The sequence below is a fragment of the Seriola lalandi genome, unplaced genomic scaffold, assembly GCF_002814215.2.
Source record: "Seriola lalandi dorsalis isolate HSWRI2012SDOR001 ecotype SW California unplaced genomic scaffold, Sedor1 jcf7180002055008, whole genome shotgun sequence".
Taxonomy (NCBI): Eukaryota; Metazoa; Chordata; class Actinopteri; order Carangiformes; family Carangidae; genus Seriola; species Seriola lalandi.
Genome location: NW_019525551.1, coordinates 1,905,487 through 1,929,921, shown reverse-complemented (window position 1 = coordinate 1,929,921; position 24,435 = coordinate 1,905,487). Strand labels below are relative to the sequence as shown.

Sequence of the window (24,435 nt, the reverse complement as noted above, 5' to 3'; positions counted from 1 at the left end):
TGTACGCTTATCCTCATCATTGGAAACAGCCATAAAAATTTGAATTGATGTGGAATCTTTGAAATAAAATGATTTCAACTTAAAACAAGAGAAGAACAAGAAGTTTTTTCAAATGGCCCCCATTTGAAAAAAAATTCTAGATTTCTTGTTTTGTTTTAAAAAAAAAAATTAATTGATATAAAACTTTTTCAAACTATTTTTTCAAACTATTTTATCTTATCAATTTAATTAATTACAGAAACTTAAAAATAGTTCATTCTTGACCTTGGAAACAGCAGTTTGAGTTTTTTGATCTAAAGACTGGACTTTGAGTTTAAGAGGTTATTAAAGTTCATTAAAGTCAATTACATGAAATCTCTGGAAAAACACTTTCTTTATGGCGTGTTTTGTTTTGTATGTTTTCCTGAAATATACAGAGAATGTTCTAAGAAAATGCAAACAGTACAAAGTTTGCATTTAAAGTGTCATGTAAGACAGCATTAAACTTTTCAGTAGTGTTGGGGAGTAGGAGTGGGGGGGGTCCGGTGAGGAATGATTGATAAAACATTGGACTTTACAACAGGAGACTGCTGTTCATTTCACACTCATTTAACTATAATCTTAACCATGTGTTTATCATCCTCCAACCTCAACAACATACTCACTTAGAGCCACATTGCTATCTACACCTGTCTCCATGGTTCTGCTGTGGCTGATCTCAGACAGCTGATAGGTTTGTTTAGCACATTTACAGCCTTCATGGTGTAAGAGTACATGTGGGTTATAAACGTCTTAAGAAATGACTGCAGACAGTCGTTTCACAAGTCACCACACACACCATGTCTCTCTTATTCATCCATAGGATGTTACACTACTTCAGCTTCACAATAAAAGTCCAACACATCATATTTCTCAAATTGAATCTCAGTTCTCACTTCTTCATCTTTTAAAATGAAAAATAAACTTTTATTCTCCTTTTTATTTGAAAATAAGGTGCAAAGTCCCGGTGAGTTCCAGGTCCAAGCGTTTTATCAGTTCAGTGTCACCAAAGATTGAAACAGAATGAGCACAACACTCTTCTTGTAGCTGCTGGTGGGAATGTGTGATATTATTGCCTTTGTTTGTCTGTTACATTATTTTATTTTATTATAATAATATCTTGAAATTGCTTTCTTTTTGGTGATTTCAGTATCTGATGATTGGATGTGACCTCTGGTGACCTCATGTTTTATTTTAAACCAGTCTCATACGCCTTTTATTCTGGTCTGTCTGAGGAGGATTTTCTCTTCTCTGACCAGTTTGACAGCTCTGAGGTAATACAGCCACCTGCTGGCTGTTTTACATTCAACTACTACCAAGCTTTTCTTTTCTCAGTGGTTAAAAGCTCCATATTTTTTTCTTCTCTTGTGATTTATTTGAAGTGCTGATCCACAAGAAGATATATTTGTGGTTTTAAGAACCAAAAACCATCTAAATGTAGTTTCACATTTCCTTCTCTCTGGAGCTCTAGTTACAACAGGTCGGTGAGCCAATCAGAAGAGAGGAGGCTCCTTGAAGAAAACCTGATCCAGAGTCCAGGGGACCTGAGACAGGAGCGATAATTCACCTTTCAGCTCCACAAAGACCTGAAGCAACCAGCCAAGACAACACTGGAGAGTCTTCAGGACAAAGTGCAACCCATCCAACATCTGCAGAGACCTGAAGATGACACAGACAGACACTTCCTGTCCAGTCTGATGGAGCATGAGAGGATGTCACAGGGAGAAGGAGATAAACTGACCAAATCCAGGTGTTCAGAGTTTGTAGAGACTCACCCAAGAAGACTGGAAGCTGTAACTGCTGCCGGGGGGGGGGGTCCTACAAAGACCTGAATTAAGGGTTTGAAGACTTTTGTAAAGGAGAAATTTCAATTTTTGATTTTCAATAAATTTGTAAAAAATTTCTAAACATGTTTTGACTTTGTGATTATGGGTTATTATGAGTATGAATTGTGGTTATAGTGGGGAATATTCATTTAAATTAATAATTAATGCTGACTAAAATCATGGTGATGACCTACAATAACATGGTAGGGATGGAGGAGCTGTTCACAGCTGGTAAGCATTTTTCAACAGTGACAACTGAGGCTGCAGATGAAGCTTTAAAGTCACATCACAGACAGCTCATGATCAACATTTTCACTTGATTTTTAATCAGTTTTAAAAGTGGTACAAATCGTGTCACAGTTTGATATCAGTACATCTGATCATTTGTAACCATAAAACAATAAAATGGAATTTTAGTTTCTTGCATTTCAACTGCTGTTTAAGATCATTGTTCATCATTGATCATCTGCTGCATTGTGGCGTCTTTAGACTGAATCAGCAGTCTTAACGTCCCTGAGGCACCACACTCTGTCTGCAGCAGCACGGAATAAACTGAAATATTCTTCAGGCTGAGGCTATTGTTCATTCAGAAACTGGTCTTAAGGTACATTCACATTACACCTGTCATCCTAACTACAGTCGATCCACCTCCCACTGTCCTCTGTTGAAGCCTGGACCAGGGACGAGTCCAGGGCTGTGTTTGAAAAGTCTTTCTTTCTTATGAAGGTTGAAACTGAGTGAATTGAGCTGAAGTATCTGAGCAGCATCATGATCAGAGCTGCTCCACTTCTCTAAATGATGAGGAAAGGAGCTTCAGTGCTTCCTATCTTATCTCCTTGAGCATAGGAGCTTCCTTTACAAAAGGAAAGGAGAAATGCAATCCCACAATTCTTTTCTGCAGTGGCATTTAATGTGCACCAATGCACCATTATAGTTTCATAGTACAGTTATATAGTTACAGCAGCTGTTTTGTGTTTGTGAGTCGATCCAGAACTGATGGAAATCCTTGTCTGATCGACTGAAGCCCAACTTCATAAATATAGATTCATTCTCTTTAAATCCAGTGGAGTCATGAAGAACAAGCAGATTGAATCTATAGTTAACAATATCATCATCATAGCTAAATACTACGTACATCATTTTGTTTCACTAAATCCCCTCCATTTTGTAAAGCATTTAAAATGAATTTTCTCTACTTCAATTTTTAGAAATGTCAAAAGTGCCTATGACAGGAAACTACAAACTTATTCTAGTCTCTTGCTCAGTTCCTTATTTCTATTTAATTATTATTTTAATGGCTCAACTTTGTTTGTATTTGTCTTTCATGTCATTTTATCTAAACACTACAGTCCTGTTTGCTTTGTTTTTGTGTTGAAAGGAGGATTTATGGTCCATAAATAGTTTTTAAAAAAATCCTACTCTAAGTGCAGCCAGTTTCTTTTCCTAATTCCTCATGAATTCTCCTTCACATCTTTGACCTCATGACATTTTCCACTGAGATCAAGGAAAAGTGGTCAGAAAGGAGCACTGTGCTGCGTCTGGGAATGTTGAAGTCATTATTCTGTTTCTCCACCATGTGTAGCACCAGTATACAAACTACAACACTACTCTCACACATTGATCAGTTTGTGATTGTTCTGATCAAGATTTATTACCATCAGAATCCTTTTTTATTGGTTGAACTTAAGTCCAATGTGACCACTGAGCTACTGGTATAGATTAGAAACTGGAAACATAGACCAGATATGTTAAAGTAAACATCACAACAGGTGTTTTTTTTTTCAGTTGTCCTTTAATTCATCTTTACAATCTGTCATCAGACAAAAAGCACCAACATAGGGCTTCACCTGATACAAGCTTATGTCGTGGGAAACACCCTTAAAAAAAATAAACCATAAAAAAAGTTCATAGATACAACAGTTTAGTTGTGGCTTCTCTGTTCAAGAAGAACCAGTAATGTTAACAGAGCAGCTGAAGCCACATCAACTCTTTTGTACAACTTTAAGTTGTAAAGTTCCTGCACAAGTCGACCGAAATGAAACAATAAATATCAGAAGTAAAATAAAGTCGTACACCTGCTGTCTGATTTCATCATTAGTACCTGGAGAACAGGGTCGAGCCTCTTTTTGTCCTGTTGGACTGAAGCGACTCGTTATACATCAAGTTACAGAAGCTTTTAATAACATTATTCAGTGACACAGGACAATAACCAGAGACAGCTCCACCCACAATATGTCTTTCTCTACTTCTGCTTCAGGTGGAGAGAAATCAAGTTTTTTTTACAGTCTAACATTAAAATAATTTTAACTCTCATCCATGTTACTGTAAAGAAATGTGATATGTCTCATCTCCATGACAATCTAGAGACTGAGAATGAAATGACTACTGCACTTCCCTCTAGTGGTGTCAGCTGTGTACTACATCACAACATAACACCATTCAGTCTGTCCTGTTGGATCTTATGATGTTTACACACACTATAGTTTATCACCCCAATTCAGGAACCTCATCTTTACACAGAATTACACAAGATTTTATGTGAACGCCATTTTTCAACACATTGTAAACTATATAAAAAGGAGCTTTAGGCTCTGGAAGACAAATGTCTGGTGATCAGGCTACAGTGACTGATTAGAGATGGAGGGTTTGTTCAGAACATCCATCTCGCACAGCGATTACGCAGTAGTGACAATTCTCTGACCAACAGTGTATTGTTTCACCTCAGCTCACTCTGAACCAGCCGAGGTCTCAAACACGCTTATACACACACACACACACACACACACACACACACACGAAAAAAGGACCAGGTTCTACCCACAACTTTTCCCGGATGGAAGACCAGAAAAGCAGTAGAGTCACGTCGACTTGAGCCAGTACTATTCAGAGGAAAAACGCTGTATCCTACTGACCAGAGACCATATTAATCAAACTGCTTAAAATGAAACAATTTTACATTTCTTCACTTTTACTCCTAATCTTCAAATTTATGACTAAAAGTTATTTTTTTATTACTTACTTGAGCACACACTTCTGAGAGATGTTTTAAAATGACTGTACAGCTCAGTATAGCTCATGATAAATAATACGTAATACAAGGCAAAACGTAATTCAGAATAAGGTCGTTTTAAGCAACTATTTCCAGCTCCGACGCTTCGCTCTGAGTAGGACATCTCATATCATTCACCTTTAGTAAAGAACTTGTTTACTCCTGAGTCGGCTCTTTGGAGCATTCTTATGTCTAATTATTTAACACTGGAGAAATGTGGGTCTGTAGCATCAAAACGCACCCACCAGTTCCTGTCTTTCAATCTGGGTGCGGCAGAGGTTCAGACAAGCCTTCTGGTCCTTGATGAACTGGTTGCACCTTGCTTATATGACCAGGGCCTAGTGGAAAGAAAGTGTTACCCCAAGGTAAAAAGCTGCACTGAACACATGTTACTTTTTCAACCAGTCCTTCAGTGTGAGCTACTTCCAGTCTTCAGGCTATTGCTATCCTGGATGTGACAGTATTAGCATCTCTGTCTGGTCCTAGCTGGTCTTCAAACACAAGTCCCGTTACACACACACTCTGCACCATGTAAAACACAGCCATGTGTGTTTTTGTGTTGACCACCCACTTCATCAGTTCAACCTGCTTCTCTTCTCTTCTCAGTCAGATGTTTATGTCGCGGACATCTGTGGGCGTAGTTGAGAGGTCCTGCCCCTCACCGATGTTCTTAGTTTCCATGGTAACTGAGTGTTGCTGTTGTGCATGTCTGAGACTGGTTTCCAGCAGCGACTCGATTTGTTCCTGACACGCCCTGAGACAGTCCTACAGACAGCGACAGTTCAAGTTAGTGTGAGGTCACAGATGGTTTAGTTCAGTTAGTGCGAATGTGGACTGAAGATGTTATGGACTGATGTACGTACCGGATCACTCCTGATGGTCTGTGCCAGCTTCTCTGTCAGCTTCTGTGACATCATGGCATTGCCCACCATTTTCATCTGTAAGCCCTCCACTGCTGCCACCATGCTGCCGGCTGCCACCATGGACGGAGGGCTGGCTATGAATTTAACATCTGCAGAACATCAGAACAGAACTTCATGTTCATATCAGCGTTTAGACAACTGATGACAAAAACATTCAGAATTCAAACCTCAACAGTCAAAGATGTTTTATTAGGTGAGGATTCAGGAGCTGAAAGTTCCCTCAACTGGTGCCCTCACTCAAGTGTTACTATGGGGTTGAACAGTAGCAGCAGCTGTTGTAAGTGTTCAACTGATAGATAATGAAGAGAAATATTGATGGCCAAGTACTGTTCTGGGCCAATACAGTGGGCTGACAATAGTGCACCCTGCAAGGAGGAAACAGAGACCAGACAAAAATCAGCATTTGACAAGTTTTTACTTCTTTTATGTTTTTAGCCGATTTTTCATGTGTTTTGTCACATAAGGGATTTCACTGCCTCCTCCTATTACTGCCTTTTTCTATTAACATGGGTCACTGGAGTTAGTATAGCTGGTCATCAGATCGGGTCACTGGTCCTCTGATTTAAAATTGTGTCGAAAAACTGACTATTATGGATGCTTTATTCAAAAACCATTACATATTAAATTATTTCACCTTTTCTCATAAGTGATGTTTTCATGAATCTGTCACACTGCTATAAGGATGTGCCCCAGAGAAAGTTCACCCCCTTTAAATAAGAATGTAGTCCCACACATACCTGTGGCACACAGAGCCACAAAGGTCTGAGCGTGCTTCCTGAGTATGAGCCTGCTGTCCGTCCTGACTGGCAGCTCAAACAGGAAGTGGTCGATGAAGTCCAGAGGGGTCACTGAGGCCAGGTCCCACTTCAGCTTGTTCAAAACCAGCAGCTCCATTTGCTGTGAGGGGATGAGGTCAGACAGAGGGACAGACGGGACAGGTTCAAGTGTGATCCAAGCAGACAGATGCAGGGATTAAAAAAAGATGGTGGTGGATCTTTTCTGTTTACTCGTGGGAAAAGTCATAGGTCATCAAACCATTTTGAATACCCCTCTGGAGACCAAGAATGTCTACTGTGAACTTCATGAGAACCGAGCCATTTTTCGAGATACTTAGTCGTGGCTGTTTTTACCCTTGTGGTAGAGGATCAAGACATGGTCAGGAGATTACCAAACTCTTAGAGGAGTCAGCCTCTAGGGACCACAAAATCCATACCAGTCAGACAAACAGATGTGTCATACTTAAGACCCAAGATAAGTGTAGCCTCAAGGACCATAGTTCTTAATGTGATGACCTACCAGCAGTTGAGTAGGTGTGATGGAGTTGTCTGTGTAGATGCAGAGTTTCTCAGCAGTGAGCGGGATTGTTTCCTTCAGTTTGGAGGCCAGGAACATACAGGCAGCTCCCAGCAACTGCAGGTGGTTCTTCTTGGTGGGTTCCACAGACAGGAAGCGGTCCATGTAGTTCATAGCCAGAGGGAAAACCTCCTCCTCACACTTCTGTTCCTCACACACCTGCACAGACAAACCAGACAATAACAATGCCATTAAATACTGTTTATTCACCAGGCAGTTCCTCAGTTCTTCTTGGATCCACAAGATGTTGAAACTTTCCTCTGAGACTCTGCTCCATGTTGACATCATGCATCAAAATATTTCTGCAGATTTGTCAGCTACACAGTCATACTGCCAATCTCCTTTTCTATCACTGAAGGTGTTCTACTGGATTCAGGTCTGGAGACTGTGGGGGGGGGACTGAAGTTCACTGAACTCACTGTCATGTTCATGAAAGCAGTTTGTGACATGGAGCATGATCCTGCTGGAAGGAGCCATTAGAAGATGAAGGAAGGAAGGATGAAGATAGTGAGCAACAATACTCAGACTGAGACATTCGGACCATGATTGATGGTATTAAGAAGAAAACATTCCCCACACCATCACACCACAAGCAGACGCCTCTTACAAGAAATAATACATTTTACAACTACATCTATTTATAACATTTTATTTCACAAAATGACCAGTTCAAAAACCAGGTGAGGTGACAAACTCAACATAGTTTGATACAAATGCAGTAAAAAAAAATAATAAAATAAAAAAAAAATTAACTTTCAGTTGAATGAAGCAACATATAAAGCATCAGTGAGTGAAGAAGCTCTGGGGTCGGATGCACAAAACACCTTTTCATTAGACATGCAGTTGGACAAATTATAAACTGACTGAGTCAAATCTGTGATGTAAAAATCAATTCCTCAACTTTAAACAGTGTCCATTGGGTTTGTCCACTCCAGCTGGGATGTGTTCATGTTCTTCAATCATCACCATAAACTCAGTCATGTTGCAGTTAAGACAGAGTCAGAGGAACCTTTAGTTTTTTCCTTACTTTGGTTGCTAAGGTCTTCTGCAGCAGCTTCACTGACTAAGTGATTCCTTTAGTATAAAACCAAGATAAGGACTTGGACTTTAAATACTTCAGTGAACATTTTAAGGAAACCTTAAGTAGAAGAAGACTTAAGGGTGTTTTGTGCAACCATTTTTATTTTAAGGAAATCTTAACTCAGACTTTAAGGAAAATCTTAACTTAAGGTGTTTGTGCAACTGCCCCCCTGGTTCTGTCATTAAATGTAAAATAAATTAAAAAAAATCAAAAAAGAAGACAAAGCATTAATTACAATAAAATACACTCCTGTACAGAAGGTTTTTCTGTGACTGTGATATAAACTGTTGGTCTACATGGACACGGAGCTTTATCAGAGGTAAAACCTCACGCGCCTCCAACACAAAGACAGCGCGTGGTCAGGCAGCTCGCGACATTTTCAAAAAAGTATTTTAAAATAATCGTAAGTTGTTAACTATAAGCTGTTTAAGTTTTTCTCTGTGAATTTGACATGTCTTTCTACACGGTTAAAGTTATACAGACATGTGGGTGAATGGAAACATTAAATTATAAATAAAGGCGGCGACGATTCGCGTTTGTCGAAGATCTCTGCTACTTATCACTTAGTAAACAGCTTTAAAAATGATCATTTTTAAAGATAGTTTCCCTTTTCATTAGGCTGAACGTAGTTATAATACTTACATTATGGATCAGTACTGTGTCGGTGGTTAATGTTATGTAATGATCGAAATTCCTGTGCGTTAATCCATTAAGAGCAGAATTCACAGTTGCAAAAACACCAAAAACTCAAAAATGTTAATTGTTTATCTGTTAGACTGTGTTAGACTTAACTACACAACTACACTGAGTTTTCAAGACCAGAACTTCAGTTCGGCATCGGTTTCATTCACGTTTTCGTTTTGAACAAACTGCATTCACCTCTTACCCCCCTTGCAGCTTCCACAAATCAACAGTGGTGCTAGTGCTAGTGAGCAGTCTTAATCTGTTTCTGAAGTTGAGACTTGATAGCAAACTTTGCACATATTGTAATTTAGATGCCAAATTCACCAGCTAGTTTCCAGTGACTCAGTAAACGCAAAACCTTCTTGTAACAAGAAGATAACTTGGTTGAATACATGTTAACAACTTTGAAACACCAGTTTTGTGAACATGATTGTCTTTGTAGAACACGTAAAGCTATGCATCGGCGTTAACTCACCTCCAGCACCCAGGTCGCCACTATCCTCCTCATGTACGGAGCTATTTCTCTCTGGACGCATTTGAAGTAGTTCGAAGCGGGGAGATACTTGTCTTCTGCCCGCAAGAGCGCACGCAAGACCCGGTCAGTCAACAGGTTGGAGTCCCGGTAGGCCCTGGCAGGCCTGTCCCCCTCACAGCACAACAACTGCGGTTCCATTTACCTTAACCTGCCCGTAGCACTGTGTCTCCTCCAGCTCTTTCCGTCGTAACACTGTGGTGACAAACCTTACAGCGAGCTCTGACTTAGTCTGACTTAGCTAACAACAACAAACTATTGGCCGCTCCACATTTTGTGGACAAAACTGTTATCCAACTTTTATTTGTGGGAGAAAACCACTTTCAGTAGCCGGTCAAAACAGTGATGAAACTGTAATAAATTATGTCAGTCCCAGTTTGTCTCCGCTGTATCACCGTGTTTCTTTATTCATGTTCCGTCGAGTTAAAACGTTCTTTCTATTGTTTAACAAGGACTTGCAGTACAAAGCGGAGCAGCAGCTCTATGACTGAGGCCAGTTTACCTTCGTCCCCCTCCTGCTGTTGCAGCTGCTGCGCATTTTATAAGCGGACCGCGTCAAGTCAGAGTCAGCGTGAGATGACAACTTATCCGGTCAAACATTTCAAAATAAAACAACAAAACCGGTTCATCATCCGTCGACTGGTGAAGATAGCACCTAAACACTCGCCTACATCTAAAGGTCATTTAGAAAAACACTATATTTACCTCTAGTGGTATCCAGCCACATAGATGGTTTCTGTGTTTTGTTAAAATATTCACTGTAATATCACTTTTAGTAACCTTAGTATTGTGGTGATATCACACCACTGCAACATGAGATATGTTGAGGAATATGACGTCAACATGATATAAAGAAGTGAAGAATTAGACTGAATGAAGGTATATGTTAATAACTTTTGTTATTTACTGTAATTGTATCTGCTCTTAATTACATTAGCACAGTTTTGCTCTTGTTTTAAAAGCAGAAAGTGGTGTATTTCCGGATATAGAGACAGGTATCGCTAACTTGACTGTGAACACATATACACAGAGAGAGAGAGAGAGAGAGAGAGAGAGAGAGAGAGAGAGAGAGAGAGAGAGAAAGAGAGAGAGAGAGAGCTCAGAAAATAAATTCCTTTAAAAAAGAATAAGCAGGTTTATCATTTTGAGATCACCCACAGTTTAGGGATAGGAGGCAATCTTGTCATTATTGGAAAACTTTGGGGAATGATCTTAATGATATTTTGATGAATAAGGCGCAGGGAATCAGACTCCCTTACAGGCCACCCTCACACAAACCAATCAGACCCCTAATGTTGCAGGCTAACCCTGTTTGTTGATGTAACAGGTATCAGTAATACATTAGGCAAAAATACAATTCAATTATAAATATTTAAAGTATTATCTCTTTTTTTAAAACCATTTTAGCAATTGCATGTTATTGCATGAGGAAGTGGGGGCTTCATCTGTACTATATTGTTATGGCAGAAACCCCATAAGCTATGATTATATATGTCAATAATGAAGGGCACAAGTCTTCCAGTACACTCTCTCTGAGCCGTTTGTGATCTTCAAATAAGACAACTTGGATGCTGTTATCCAGGCACTGATGAAGTAATGCCAGGTGACACCTTTGCTGTTGATCTGCACTTTCATTTTCTTTCATTTGATGGATATATAAATGAATATATTTGAACATTAGAACCTTAATGAAGTTATAGGAGTCATTATAGGACTATTGTATTACATTGCATTTCTTTGTAGGTGGACATAATAAACTGGATCTTGTGTAGTTCTGCTAACAGGCTCCTGGGTTGCAGTCTAGCTCTCTCCGTGTGCGGTTTGCATGTTCTCTGTGTCTCTGTGTTTCCTCTAGGTGCTCAGATTTCCTCCAACAGTCTACCAACTACAACCAGTTGTTTAAAGAATTTACCGAATCTCTGCACAATAAAATTACAGAATGTGCAAAGTTTTTTTTTTTAATGTATGTCTTCATTAGTGAGGCAAAGTATTATCCAGCTTCCTGCTAATGGCCTTCTATCTGGCCCAATGGTGCCATCAAAGGTGAGACAAGCAGAAATGTTTTGCTGGACGATACGGCTAAAAATGTTATCACATCACTCGATATTGATAATTCTTGATCATTTTTAATGACTATTTCTCATAAAGACCAGGAGAAAAGTCAAACACTACTGCGTGGATTATGTCCTTGGAGTTTAAACTGACCAGTTATACATCACCACAGCTTACTGACTTGAAAGAAAATATATTGCCAGGGTGGGAAATATTTGATGAAGAAGCTGCAGATAGAGAACCAGCATTGGAGGTGAAGGTTGTGAACTGTGTGTTAAACATGAAATGAGATGAAATGATAATTGAAAGCCTCATACAGATTTTAGGAAGGAGAGCAGGGGAATTATTTTTCAATAATTTCAGTATATTCCAAAACTCAGATGCATTTCCAGAGATATTTGCTTGTGATGATAAGTAGAAGTAAGAAATTGGCTTTTGGGGGGTGAACTCCTCAAACTATTGAAGGAGAGGTAGCAACTCAAGAAAAACCTGGAGAGGGGCATAGGAGAGCAGAGCATATTCACAAGCGCAGGAATAGGAAAGACAAGGAGAGGACAAAAACTTCTACAGCCCCTGGCATCTACTGAAGGAGAAGAAGACTAGAAAGCTTCAGGCTTCCAAAGAAGAGTTGGAGGAACATGCTAAAAACCAGCTATAGGCAATCTGGGAAAGGATGTGTCCCTGTGTAATCCTGGCTTTGAAGCCCACCCTGATCAGACAGTGATCCAGTTTGACACCATGTTACCAAGTGTTAGTAACTGGCTCAAGGCCGGCAACAAAAAGGGGGCCACACACAGACACTTCAATCAAGAAATTATTTATTTATCTCAAATGAATAAACAAGGTAACTTCAAAATGGGGTGTGTGAATAAGAGTCATCAGTCATGTCAGAGGTATGTGGATGAGTGAAAATATGGTGTAATGTGTGTTCTAAGATGGAACAAACCAAAAACCTTTTGGAGGCCCTGCCCAAATGGGCAGGTGTTAACTAGCCACCCTCCAAGCTCCCCTTCCGGCCAACTCCCACAACTTCAAGAGAGAAGAGTGAGGCAACATGCCATGAGAATGAAAAGGGTCGTCAAACCCCCTCCCTTGAAATGGGTGTCCTAACTAGGATCCCCAAAAGCCAACTACAACTACAAAACAATTTACATTTCTCATATAAATAACCGAGCTAAACAGCTACGGTCCTTAATCCAAACACTGGTATATTAAACGTTAACCTGGGGAAATCCATATTAGCTATATTGTATGAACTTGTTCATTTCCATACAACCTGCAGGTAATCGCCTTCCAGGACTGTGAAGGCCACCTCCCTCGGCAACCTTGGTACCTAGGGAGCAGTTTAAGAGAGAAGAGAACCAGAACAGGCAGGAAGAGACACTGCAGGGAGGAAGCACACAAGTCAACTTAAACAGGCATAGCTCGAGACATGGCATCAGCCACTGTGTTCTCTGTCCCCTTAACATGGCGAATGTCTAGATGGAAAGGCTGGAGGAACAGACACCAACTCATAAGGCGCTGATTTGGATTTTGGAGAGAGTGGAAGAAAGTTAGAGGGTTATGATCAGTGTACACCACCAACAGACTTACTCCACCCCCAACATAAACTTCAAAATGTTTCATTGCCCAGATGAGTGCCAGTGCTTCCTTTTCAATAATAGAGTAGTTCAATTCATGTGAGTTGAACTTTTTAGAAAAGAAGCTCACCGGCCTGCATGAGTACAGCACCAGCTCCCACCTTACTAGAATCCACATAGAGCAAGAGGGCAGGTTCATCTGAGGAGCTGCTAAGACAGGGGCAGAACACAACAACACTGTCATAGACTCAAAGCTTCTTGACACTGAAGAGACCATTCAAACTTAACCTTCGGGCTAAGAAGGGAAGTGAGCGGAGCAAACACTGTGGAGAAATCTTTGCAGAACCCATGGTAGTATCCCATCATCCCCAAGAAACGAAAGTTCTCTCTTGGTCGTTGGCATGGGAAACTGAAAAACTGCTAACACCTTAGCCCTTACTGGGCACACTTGCCCCTGGCTAACTACCTTACCAAGGTAGGTGACTGTATTCACGTCGTTCCGCCCGCCGATCATAGAGACTTTTCATTTTACTTTGGGCTGCCTCTAGGTTTTCTCGTGCCATTTTGTTTGCCTGGTACAGCCGTTGTCAGAAACCATTTACATAATCTATAATACTTTTTGGGTCCTCCTTTGCTTGCCAGTCACTCTGAAGGGTTGCTAAAGGGCCTCAACCGTGTTACCGAAAACCAGGTCGTTTGGACTAAAACCAAGGCTTTCTTTGGACACCTCCCTGGCAGCTAACATCAGCCAGGGTAATCCCTCCTCCCAATCACAGTCCCATTCTGTGCAATATGAACGGAGAAGGGACTTCAAGGTTTGATGGAACCGTTCAAGAGCTCCCTGGCTCTGGGCATGGTAGGCGCTGGACTGTGTATGTTTGACATTTTTAGTTTTAACACTTCAGCAAACAACTTGGAGGAGAAGTTACATCCCTGGTCAGACTGGACAACCTTTGGGATACCAAAAATAGACATGAACTGTGTCAGAGCTTTCATAACTGACTTGGTTGTGATGTTTCTAAGGGGATAAGCAGCAGGATAGCACATAGCCTGGCGCATGACAGTAAGCAAAAAGTTACTACCAGGTTTGGAGCATGGCAGGGGACCAACACAATCAATAATCAAATGCTCAAAAGGGTGCTCAGCAACTGGAATGGGATAGAGGGGCGCCGGTTTAATTGCCTGATTAAGTTTCCCACATAACTGACATGTGTGCCAAGTTTTTATAAAGGCCAAAATGTCCCTTTTCAAACATGGCCAGTAAAAATGCCGCAAAACTCAATCATAGGTTTTTTTCACACCAAAATGACCTGCAACACCATCATGAGCAATCTGAAGGACAGTTTGACACAATGAAAAAGGCAGAACTATTTGCACAACCTCATCCCCCAAAAAACAGTCCCCCTGGGGAACCCATTTTCTCACCAACAGGCCATCTTGGAGAAAGTAACCACGGACTGCACTCTCCACCTCGCCCTCTGGTAAAACCTGGCTGTACAGTGCCTGAAGAGTTGGATCAGGTTTTTTGCTCTTTCACAAGGTCACTGCAAGACAAAGGCAAAGGAAAAGCAGGCACAGGAAACACAGACGCCGTTATCTTATTTGAACTGTCAAAACGGGAACTACCACCGAGACAGCTCATAGCGCATGTCATTGGAGAGTTGGATGCTACCATAGGAGGATTTTTGAGAGAATCAAAACCTTCTCCCTGAGATGTTGGGGCATCCATAGGTGCATATACAGTAGGACACACTCGATCACCCGCCAGGTCATTGCCTAAGATGACCTGTACACCCTCCATAGGCAAGGAAGGGTGGACTCCCATGACAATAACACCTTGCACCAGATCTGAAAAAAGGGTCAGTTTATGCTGGGGAATTCAGAAAACAGCCAAACCCATTCCCTGAACATCAACACAAGAACCAGTGTCTGTCTCTGGAGAAAAAGATGACACAGAGTCCACAATAAATTAGTCCAGTGTTCATGAATCCCTTAAACTCTTTACAGTTACTTTCCTACCACTCCAACACTGGACACTCATGCTTTAGCTGAAAACTTATCCATCCCTTCCGACAAAGACTTGGTGGGAAAAGCTCCCACAATGCTCTCCCTGCTGCCACCATCTCCACAACCCCGACTCTCACCAAAAAAACTTTTATGGGTCAATTCAAACTCATCGGCCAATTTGGCAGCATCAGAAACCTTGCTTACTTTCTGTTCATTAATGTAAGTAACAGTATGATCAGGTAGAGTATTTTTAAACTGCTCAAGCAAAATCAGTTCCTGCAATTCTCCTAAGGTTTTTACCTCAGAAGCAACACACCAACAACTGAAATGAGTGGATAAGTCACAAGCAAATTCTGTGTTGGACTGTTTTTCTTTCCTAAGAGATCTGAACCGCTGACAATACTTTTCAGGTACCAGTTCATATGCCTTAGGTACAGCAGCTTTAAGCAACTGATAGCTACCGCTATCCATAGCACACAAGGCTGAGAAAGCCTCCTGAGCTTAACCAGTGAACACACATTGGAGCAGTAGGGTATGCTCAGCATCAGACCAGTTTCGAGCTTCAGCTAAATGCTCAAACAACACAAAGAACATGTCAGGGTCCCTTTCATGAAACTTTGGAACTAACCTTAAATTGACAGCAACAACAAATGCTGGAGTGGGAGATACATGCAAATTTGACTCTTCCACCTTTGGTTCAGCTTGAAGCTTCCCCTCACTTATAAGGTCCAATCTATAACGCTCTAACTGTAGCTTTTGTGTTGCCTGGACATGGGCTAGTTCAGTTTCCCAAAGACGGGCCTCTTGTCTCAACTTCTCTACCTCCACAACATTCCTTTGTTCCTGTTGCAGTTGTAGCAGGAGGAGCTCTTTCTGTTGCTCAAATGTCAAACCAGCCCCAAGCCCAGTCCAAACAGGAGCCACCGCTTTACCTGGCCCACTGACCCTAGCAGAAGCTACATCAGACACACTAGCTACCGGGACACTGGCACCCTCTACTGAAGCAGACAAAATATTTAGTTCCCCCAATTCTGCCTTCAACATGGCCAGCAACTCTTTATTTAACTTCTTAGACAGCACTGTAATAGTCAGACACTTTAAAGAGCTGTTCTTTTTTGCAAGAGTTAAGCAAATCCTCACATGGAGCCTGAACAAAATCATCAATTGAAAAATTTGACAATTTCACTACCTTGGGGTGCCTTTTCCAGCAGTAACGACTCAATAAATCCATATAGCACAGAAAGGACTACAAGACTACAAACCAAGACAAGATTTTCCACCACTACAGAACAGGGTTAGCAGGCTGCTTTAGATATGGAACCCTATCCCTCTGGCTAACTGCCTAACAAATACTAGCTGACTCACTCAACCCTAGTCTTCATGTAGGTCAGCTGCAGGATGGATTAAGCACAAAGCTTTTTACCTAGACAGTCCTGGTAGTGCCCCCGAGCACTACTCTAACCGCTTACTGCACAAAAACAACAAACTAAAACAAAAAAGTTCAATGGAGACAGCTAGTGCCCCACATTGCTTATGTCTATCAGGAATAAGGGTTCCAAATGACTCGGAAGCCTTTAACCCTTTCTGGCAGTTCAGGAAAACATGTAATATTTGCAGGCCAAGATGTATGGAGCAACACTCTTACTGGAATACAAACAGTCAAGCCACAAAGCCCCTAAAAAATACCAGAGCATGCCAAAATCTGTGTGAAACACTCCCAAGAGCGTTGTGGAGAGACACATGCAATGTAAGATGGAGGCCATCTTGGACAATACCAACCATCCTCTCCACAACATTCTGGCAGGACAGAGAAGCAGCTACAGCTGCAGCAAACGTCTCATCTCACTGTGCTGCAGAACAGAGAGGTTCAGGAGATCATTTGTTCCCACTGCCATCAGGCTGTAGAACACAAGACAAGACAGTGGATTAATTTAATTATTATTCTTTTTTCATCACGAAAAAGTTGACATATCTTTTGGGAGTCAGAGAGAATACATTTAAAATAACTGAAGACAAAACACAGACTAAATGGTTGCCTAATTAAAATATTTGTATAAATGCTGAAATATTTCCAGACAATGTTCATTTGTTTTGTTTTTGGTTGGGAATATGTGTTGGTCTGTTTCATTCTTGATGTGCTGTTGTCAATGAAACAAATGTCTAATCACTGCAGCAGTAAACTGATGCAGAAGGATTCAGCTTCAATCTCACAGCTCAGAAATGGACTTTCTCTCATTTTTACCAAAAGGCAAAAACATAATTTCTTTTTTGTGGAATGAATATGTTTTGAGATTTTCCCTTGAGAAAGCAACAGAGACTCTGAGAACAATTTTTGCTCTGTTTGACACAATCATCTGGTCCACTCAAGGACCACTTACTGGCTTTTTTCTCAGCTCTGGTAGCTGTGGAAACAGACAACTATCACTGATGCTGAGGAAAGAGTGTGAACATGATGATCAGAAATCATATGATTTCTATGCAGATTATGGACATTAAAAATACTCACTGCACTGAGTCGTGTTGATCACAGGACTGTGCTGTTTTGCATTAATAAAACACAGTATAAAGATCATTTGTTTCCGTGGTCAGGGTCTTAAAACCTGTTGATTCGTTCAACAGTTAAAACAAAAACATACAAAACATTAGATTCATTCAACAACACCATCTGTAACTAACTTCATTTACACTTCACTGTGCTGCAGAACAGAGAGTTTCAGGAGATCCTTTGTTCCCACTGCCATCAGGCTATACAACACCTTGGCCAAAGGAAGTGGACTAATCTAATTATTATTGTTTATTTATTTTCAATTGAAAACAGCTGACACTAGACTGAAACAAGCTTATACTAGACTGACACCAGCTTACACTAGAATGAAACCAGCTAATACTAGACTGAAACCAGCTGATACTAGACTGAAACCAGCTGATACTAGACTGAAACCGGCTTACACTAGAATGAAACCAGCTGATACTAGACTGAAACCAGCTTACACTAGAATGAAACCAGCTGATACTAGACTGAAACCAGCTGACAATAGACTGTAACCAGCTTACACTAGACTGAAACCAGCTTACACTAGACTGAAACCAGCTGACAATGGACTGAAACCAGCTGACACAAGACTGAAACCAGCTTGCACTAAACTGAAACCAGCTGACACTACACTGGAACCAGCTTATACTAGACTGAAACCAGCTGATACTAGACTGAAAGCAACTGACACTAAACTGTAACCAGCTGACACTAGACCGAAAGCAGCTTACATTAGACTGAAATCAGCTGATATTAGACTGAAACCAGCACAGGAGGAATGATCATATGATTTTCCACTGAAAGTAGTTGTTAACAGTAGATCCACGATAGTTTTCAACTACATCCTCAAGTTTGCACATTGACCACACATGGTCCAGACATACACTAGGTTTTGATTCACTAGTCTTATTATCTTTTTACTAGATTTGTTGACAAGTTTTCATTAACCTTACCCTGTAACATTGAGTATATTAGGCACTTAAACTCAATGGTCAGATTTTGCGAACAGTTCTGGACGGACAGTTCCTTTTATGCAATGCATGCTGGGATACATAGCAAACCATTATCCCAACATGAGTGGAAAAGGATAGAAAATTCTCAGAACTTTAGGACCTGATGTGTGAAGAGTAAACTTTCACACAGACATCTAGAGTTTGTAAATGAAATGATTTCAAGGTGTGGATCGTTGTGGGGGAGAGATGGAGACAGAGATCTATGTAGCTGTGTCTCTCTCTGTCTGTGTGTGTGACCTTTAACCTCACTTTCTCAGGGTGGCCGGGTCCAGGGTCATAGCCTGGACACTGCATACAATAGCAGTGTTTAGACTCCATTGATTCATTGTGATTGATCCCCTTTACAATAGAGGGTGATCTGTGGTGATCAGCTTCGCTAACCTTCTGCTATGTTGTCCGTTAATGTTTCTGGACGGGCTTTGCCCTGCAGAGCTGCAGACCAGTACTCAGAGAGGACATTATAATGGTTCCAACAGTGTTCTCATCTTGATGATGTTCTCTTCTTGATGGTGTTCTCTTCCTGACAGTGTTCTCTTCTTGATGGTGTTCTCTTCCTGACAGTGTTCTCTTTTTGATGTTGTTCAGGAATCATCCAGGAATAGGAAAATTTTAGTTTTTACCATTTGCTGATGTGACTTTAAATTTAACTGCCCCGGCTGTATGAAATTTATACCAGAAATATGAAATGCTGATCTGTGCCTCTGATCCAATAAATCTCAATGTTCTTTGCAGTCCACCCATTGTCTCAATAAACATATATTCACAGCTTTACAAAGATGCTAACTAAGATCAGAGCAGGTGGACAATGAAGGAGATGGAGCTAAAGAGTGTGTGAACCCAGTAATGATGCTGAAGATGAATGTGGTAGAGAGCACACAGAGGTCTCCATGCTGAGGGATCTAACCTCACCATCTTTCACCGGAGATAAAGGATGGACCTGACAGAACGACTTCATAGAGACTAAGAGGGAGAGTAATGGGCCACAATAACAGGCTCACCACTGGTGCAGGGTCCTTTGACTTGAGGCTGTCAACTAAAACTTTTACATTCACATTTATTATTTCTGATAGAATTAAATAAGTGACTTATGTAAAGGGTGGTTGATCTCCATGGCAGAGGCAGATATCTTATGTAAAGATTTATATCTATATTCAAGAGAGAGCGCTTTGTAGGGGGCATGGTAACTATGACTCTTTGGGAGCAAAAGAGTGTGGACAAGGACTCAAGTGGATGGATGAGTCAACAAAACATCGGAGACCGCAGTTTGATCCTGTATTATTGTAGCCACCCAAAATGAAATGTAACAGTGACATATATGACATATATGTCACTATTGAGTGATGTTGCCATATGTGTCACAAATAAGGGAATATATTATTATCACATATATACATCTTCTGGATATATGAAGGTATAAGTTTATAACATATATGAAATGCCCAAATTTGAATATTAAAAATAGCTATATGATGAATTTTTTATTGGTATAACATGTTGACAATATACATTAAATCTAGATATTTGAGTTTATTAAAACAACAGACATAGAAACAGTCTATATGCTTATATATGATTTTCTTATTAATTTTAAATATGTCATTCTTCACATTCTGGTTAAGTGGTCTCAGACTTTTCAACCCTACTGTCTACAATGTAAGCATACATACATAAACATACTTTATATGGGTTAGACATATATGTCAATATATGAAGTCGTTCCCATTCCGAACAGGTTTCATATGAATTTTCTACATATATTTTTATTTTATATGTACATATATTTTATGTATGAAAATTCAATAAATGTACATATATTACATTTGTGTATGGGCATGATAACATTTTATTTTTCCTTGAACCTAACCAAACTTTAACCATAGTGTTGTAACATCATTAAACTCATTTATTTTTCAGCAGTGTTTTGGAAGGCACAGACATGTTATGTGGTCCTGCTGACTGGTCAGAAAATGCTTCTGTGTGCCATAAAATGACACATTTTGTTGTTTAATTTGCAGAACTTGTTTGCAGCTGTTAATTGCAATAGACTGTATCAACACAAGAACACAATGAAAAACGACTGAGCACATAAGTCCTGATATGTTTATAGCAGTTAGAAGCATCAACAACGTACTGTATGTTCTGTTAATGAAGTAGAGCATCACACTCTCACCCTACAATATATACAGTGTGTGTGTGTGTGTGTGTGTGTGTGTGTGTGTGTGTGTGTGTGTGTGTGTGTGTGTGTGTGTGTTGAATGAATGAAGGACGCTCCCAGTGGCTCCCAAGCACGTCAGCGTCTTAAGTCCCTGAATGGCCTCCTATCACGGCTATCAAGTCTGGACACCAGGACAGAGAGAGGACCAGGGTGTCTTCCCAAAGAATCTGCCCTTCATCCCCCACCACCAGCCCCGCGCTCTTTCCCTGCCTGGGGGGATGGTGATGTGCTTTGTTTCCATTGGGGGGTTTTAAAACTGAACAATTTACTGCGGCATATTGGGAATGCAGGCTGCTGTGTGAATTCATGTGAAATCAGAGGCTGTGACACCACAGTACTTTTATTAGAAGTAAAAAAAATTGATAAACTGGACATTTGATTAAATCGAGAAGTTTAAGTCAAAGGCAAGTGGACTTTTAGATGAGACATGAAACATCCTGCAGGGGCCTTGGACTTAGCAAATGTGTAGCTAATGATTCACTTTGCAGTTACTGCATCAATAAAATGCTAACTCCAGTACTAACTGTATCTAATTTTTCATCTCCACAAAACAAGATAACAAAGTCAATCTCAAACAGCTGTTGGTTTGTGGGATGTGTATTTCTCTTTTGAGGAAGCTAACTGAATAGTTATTTCTCACTGCCTCAGTCTCAGTTTTTAAGCCAGGCTAAACATTTCGTTGAAAAAAAATTTCATTACAGATTCTGAAAAAGGGAATTTCCCAAAATGTTGCACTGATGTTTTTAGGAAGTCCACTTTCACCTCATCGCCAGGTTTTTCATTCATTTCATTTGAAGCGGTAGCACTTGTTAGTATGTGCTGCGCTGCAGCAACTGCTTTACCAAAGAAATGCTAACACATGGCAGGGATATACATATTTATTTTTTCCAATGTAAAAAGGTGCCGGTTGGAGGTTTCAAATGAGGAAAGCCTGGCTTTAACCCAGCACTAAATCTTGACAAGTTTGCCACTGACCCTGAACCTACATCAGTATCATCACTGTTTTAAATGGTACACTGTGAATGTATCCAAGAAGAAAGAGTTGAAAGAGGAGAAAGAGATTGTTTCCTCCTAAAAGCTTTCTAAACCCAGGGTACAAACACAATAGAGCGTAATGAAAAGATGGATAGAGTAATTGTCCTGTTAAGTGATCCGAAAAGACAGGGTAGGGAGGGGGCGGAGTGGACGGCGGTGTGTGTATCTATGTGTGTGACACAGCACACTGAGAGGCCAAGGTTGCTAACAAGAGGGAAACCCCAAGACAATACCCTCCTCAGTGGGTGCCCCTCACTCTGTCTCCAACCCCCAGAAGATATAGAGGGAGAGTTTGGACACCAGAGTGGACGAAGGAGAACCAGACGAGTCAGAGACAAAAGTCAACAATGCACTGTTTCTTTTATATTTTAATGTTGAAGTGATTCCACACCAAGTTTTCTCTTTATTATTGACACATGTAAAATGTAATGCATTACAACAGCTACATAAATTATTCCTTTACAAAGATAATGTTCAGTTTGAAATGACGCTGTCAGAGAGGTCTTCATTTAACTGTATGTTTATTCTTTAGGATGTGGTTTGCAGAGGTGTAGAGCTGGACTGTATCATACTGAGAGCTTTTACAAACATGAGGGGGAGAATATTAGAAACACTTTTCAATATGATTCAGTTCAGTACAACACCACTGACTACAACCTGAGGGTCTGGGTATCATAGAATAATCCTTAATTCAATTGTAATTTAAAAATGGACAAAAGATTGTTACTTTTGTGATTTTTTTCTTTTTATGCATTTATACCTCTTTTCATATTATTTGTCTATGTTCTGTTCTTTTTATCTGTGTTTATGTAAAGCACTCTGTGTTATAAATGTGCTCCATACATAAACTTGTCTTGTAATAAGGCTAAAATTCCCTAGGAAATGTAACTTGTTTCATACAAATTCCCAAGGTGTCAGATTTTCTTGTCTCTGGTCAAAAGTAAAACAATGCTAATCATGATGAAGACGATGATGAAGGTCTGTACTTCAGACATTTCCTCCAAGAAGTAAGACTGCTCTGCAGAGTTAACCAGTTTAACTATTCAATTCAATTCAATTCAATTCAATTCAATTCTTTTCTATTTTTATTCTATTCTATTCTATTCTATTATTATCTATTTCTACAGCATTGAATCATGGTTTGAAGCCGTCCACATACATTTATATAATAACTAATAGGTTAATAATTGCTTAAAATTAAGGTTCATTTTACGTCGGCAAGATGAGAAACCTACCTCAGGCTAACACGCAGTTTTACCTCCTGACAGCTGACAAACAGAGGGGGAAAATGTCTCAGTTTGTGGTGAGATTCTTATCAAAGAGCACAGAAACTAAGCTATGAATGTTCCTTGTCAATCATCCATGGAAGTTAAATATGAGTTCAGTGGTGGAAGGAATGGAGGAGGATCTGTTGATCAGTTTATTTTTTAGTCTGAAAGCAATATTGTTTTATTAGTGATAAAAAAATGTTTTAGTCATGATCGTCGGTCGTTGAGATCTGAAGAAGCAGTGTTACTTCTTTCACTTTTGGTTTTTGTTGTTTGATTGTATAAACCTAAAGAGCTGAAAGAAGGTTGTTAAAGAAGTCAAAATGTTAGGAACCTTAAAATGTTGTCTCTTGTCACCATAACATCACTTGTTATCACCTTTTTATCAATTTAGTTATAGTACAATAGTCACAATAACTACCACTGTAGTAATCACTGCATGTCTCTTTAGAGCATTATAGGACCTTGACTGGGATCTTTGCTCAGCACTGACTGATGATCCTTGGCAAGGTTTTATCATCCCTCCACGCTGGCAACAGTCAGATCTGGAGGCGTATTGTTTTCAGGTTGTCCGTCCATCCCATTCTCGTGGACATGATATCTCAGTAGCTCTGACCTCTTCTACAAAAGCTTTTCCTCTGACAGAGTTAGTGACCGTTTGTATAAACACAACGATCTTGTAAAGGTGGACCGGTGAGTAGATCAGTTTTCATGTTCAACGTGATGATGTTTAACATAGTCTCATTTAGACTGAGACTCCTGTCAGTCCAGCTGTGAGCAGGCTGCAGATCCTCCTCCTGCCATGTTCCCTCTGTCTGTAATAATCTTCCTGCAGACTTCAGTCTGTGGAGTCATTTCATCCAAACCTAAAGCTAAAACACTTTGTTGATCACTTCTCACCATTAGCCTTCAGGCAGATCATTCTCACTCTTCATTTAAATAATCTGATATCAATTCATAAAATTCAGAGATTGATCTTTTAAAATGCCTTCTACAGTCTATGGCTGTTTCCTGTGATCATCCTTCCTCCAGAAGACAATGAAGACTTGGACATCATCAAAGCCAAGTGTGAGACATGAAAAAGCTGTTGGTTCACACAGTTGCTGGTGCACCGGTTACATTAGCAATGCCAAGTTATAGTCTGTAACTTTTCCACATTCAAATGTTTAAAACAACTAAACCTGTGTTCTATATGTTGTTGAGTTGTGCTCTTACATTCCCCTAAATGTTTCCATCAATTCTCAAACCAGAGAAATCTGGTCTGGT

The 24,435-nt window shown here is 40.1% G+C and overlaps 1 protein-coding gene across 1 annotated transcript; it reads right to left on the bottom strand.

Annotated features, from left to right (window-relative positions):
• Positions 1-3,616: 3,616 nt before the first annotated feature.
• On the bottom strand, positions 3,617-9,979 carry LOC111647809 (G1/S-specific cyclin-D1-like). The gene is made up of 5 exons (XM_023397484.2): positions 9,410-9,979; positions 7,113-7,328; positions 6,554-6,713; positions 5,757-5,905; positions 3,617-5,658 (listed from the first exon to the last, which is right to left on the bottom strand). The coding sequence occupies exons 1-5, from the start codon at positions 9,605-9,607 to the stop codon at positions 5,500-5,502; spliced, it is 882 nt and encodes a 293-aa protein (XP_023253252.1). The 5' UTR covers positions 9,608-9,979; the 3' UTR covers positions 3,617-5,499.
• Positions 9,980-24,435: the final 14,456 nt, after the last annotated feature.

Bases quoted from the DNA above. Each gene is read 5' to 3' on its own strand.
- LOC111647809 (XM_023397484.2), bottom strand. From the start codon at position 9,607: ATGGAACCGCAGTTGTTGTGCTGTGAGGGGGACAGGCCTGCCAGGGCC. The intron at 6,714-7,112 runs GTAGGTCATCAC...ATCCCCTCACAG, and splicing joins TCACACCTACTCAACTGCTG to CAAATGGAGCTGCTGGTTTT. The intron at 5,659-5,756 runs GTACGTACATCA...CGCTGTCTGTAG, and splicing joins AGACCATCAGGAGTGATCCG to GACTGTCTCAGGGCGTGTCA.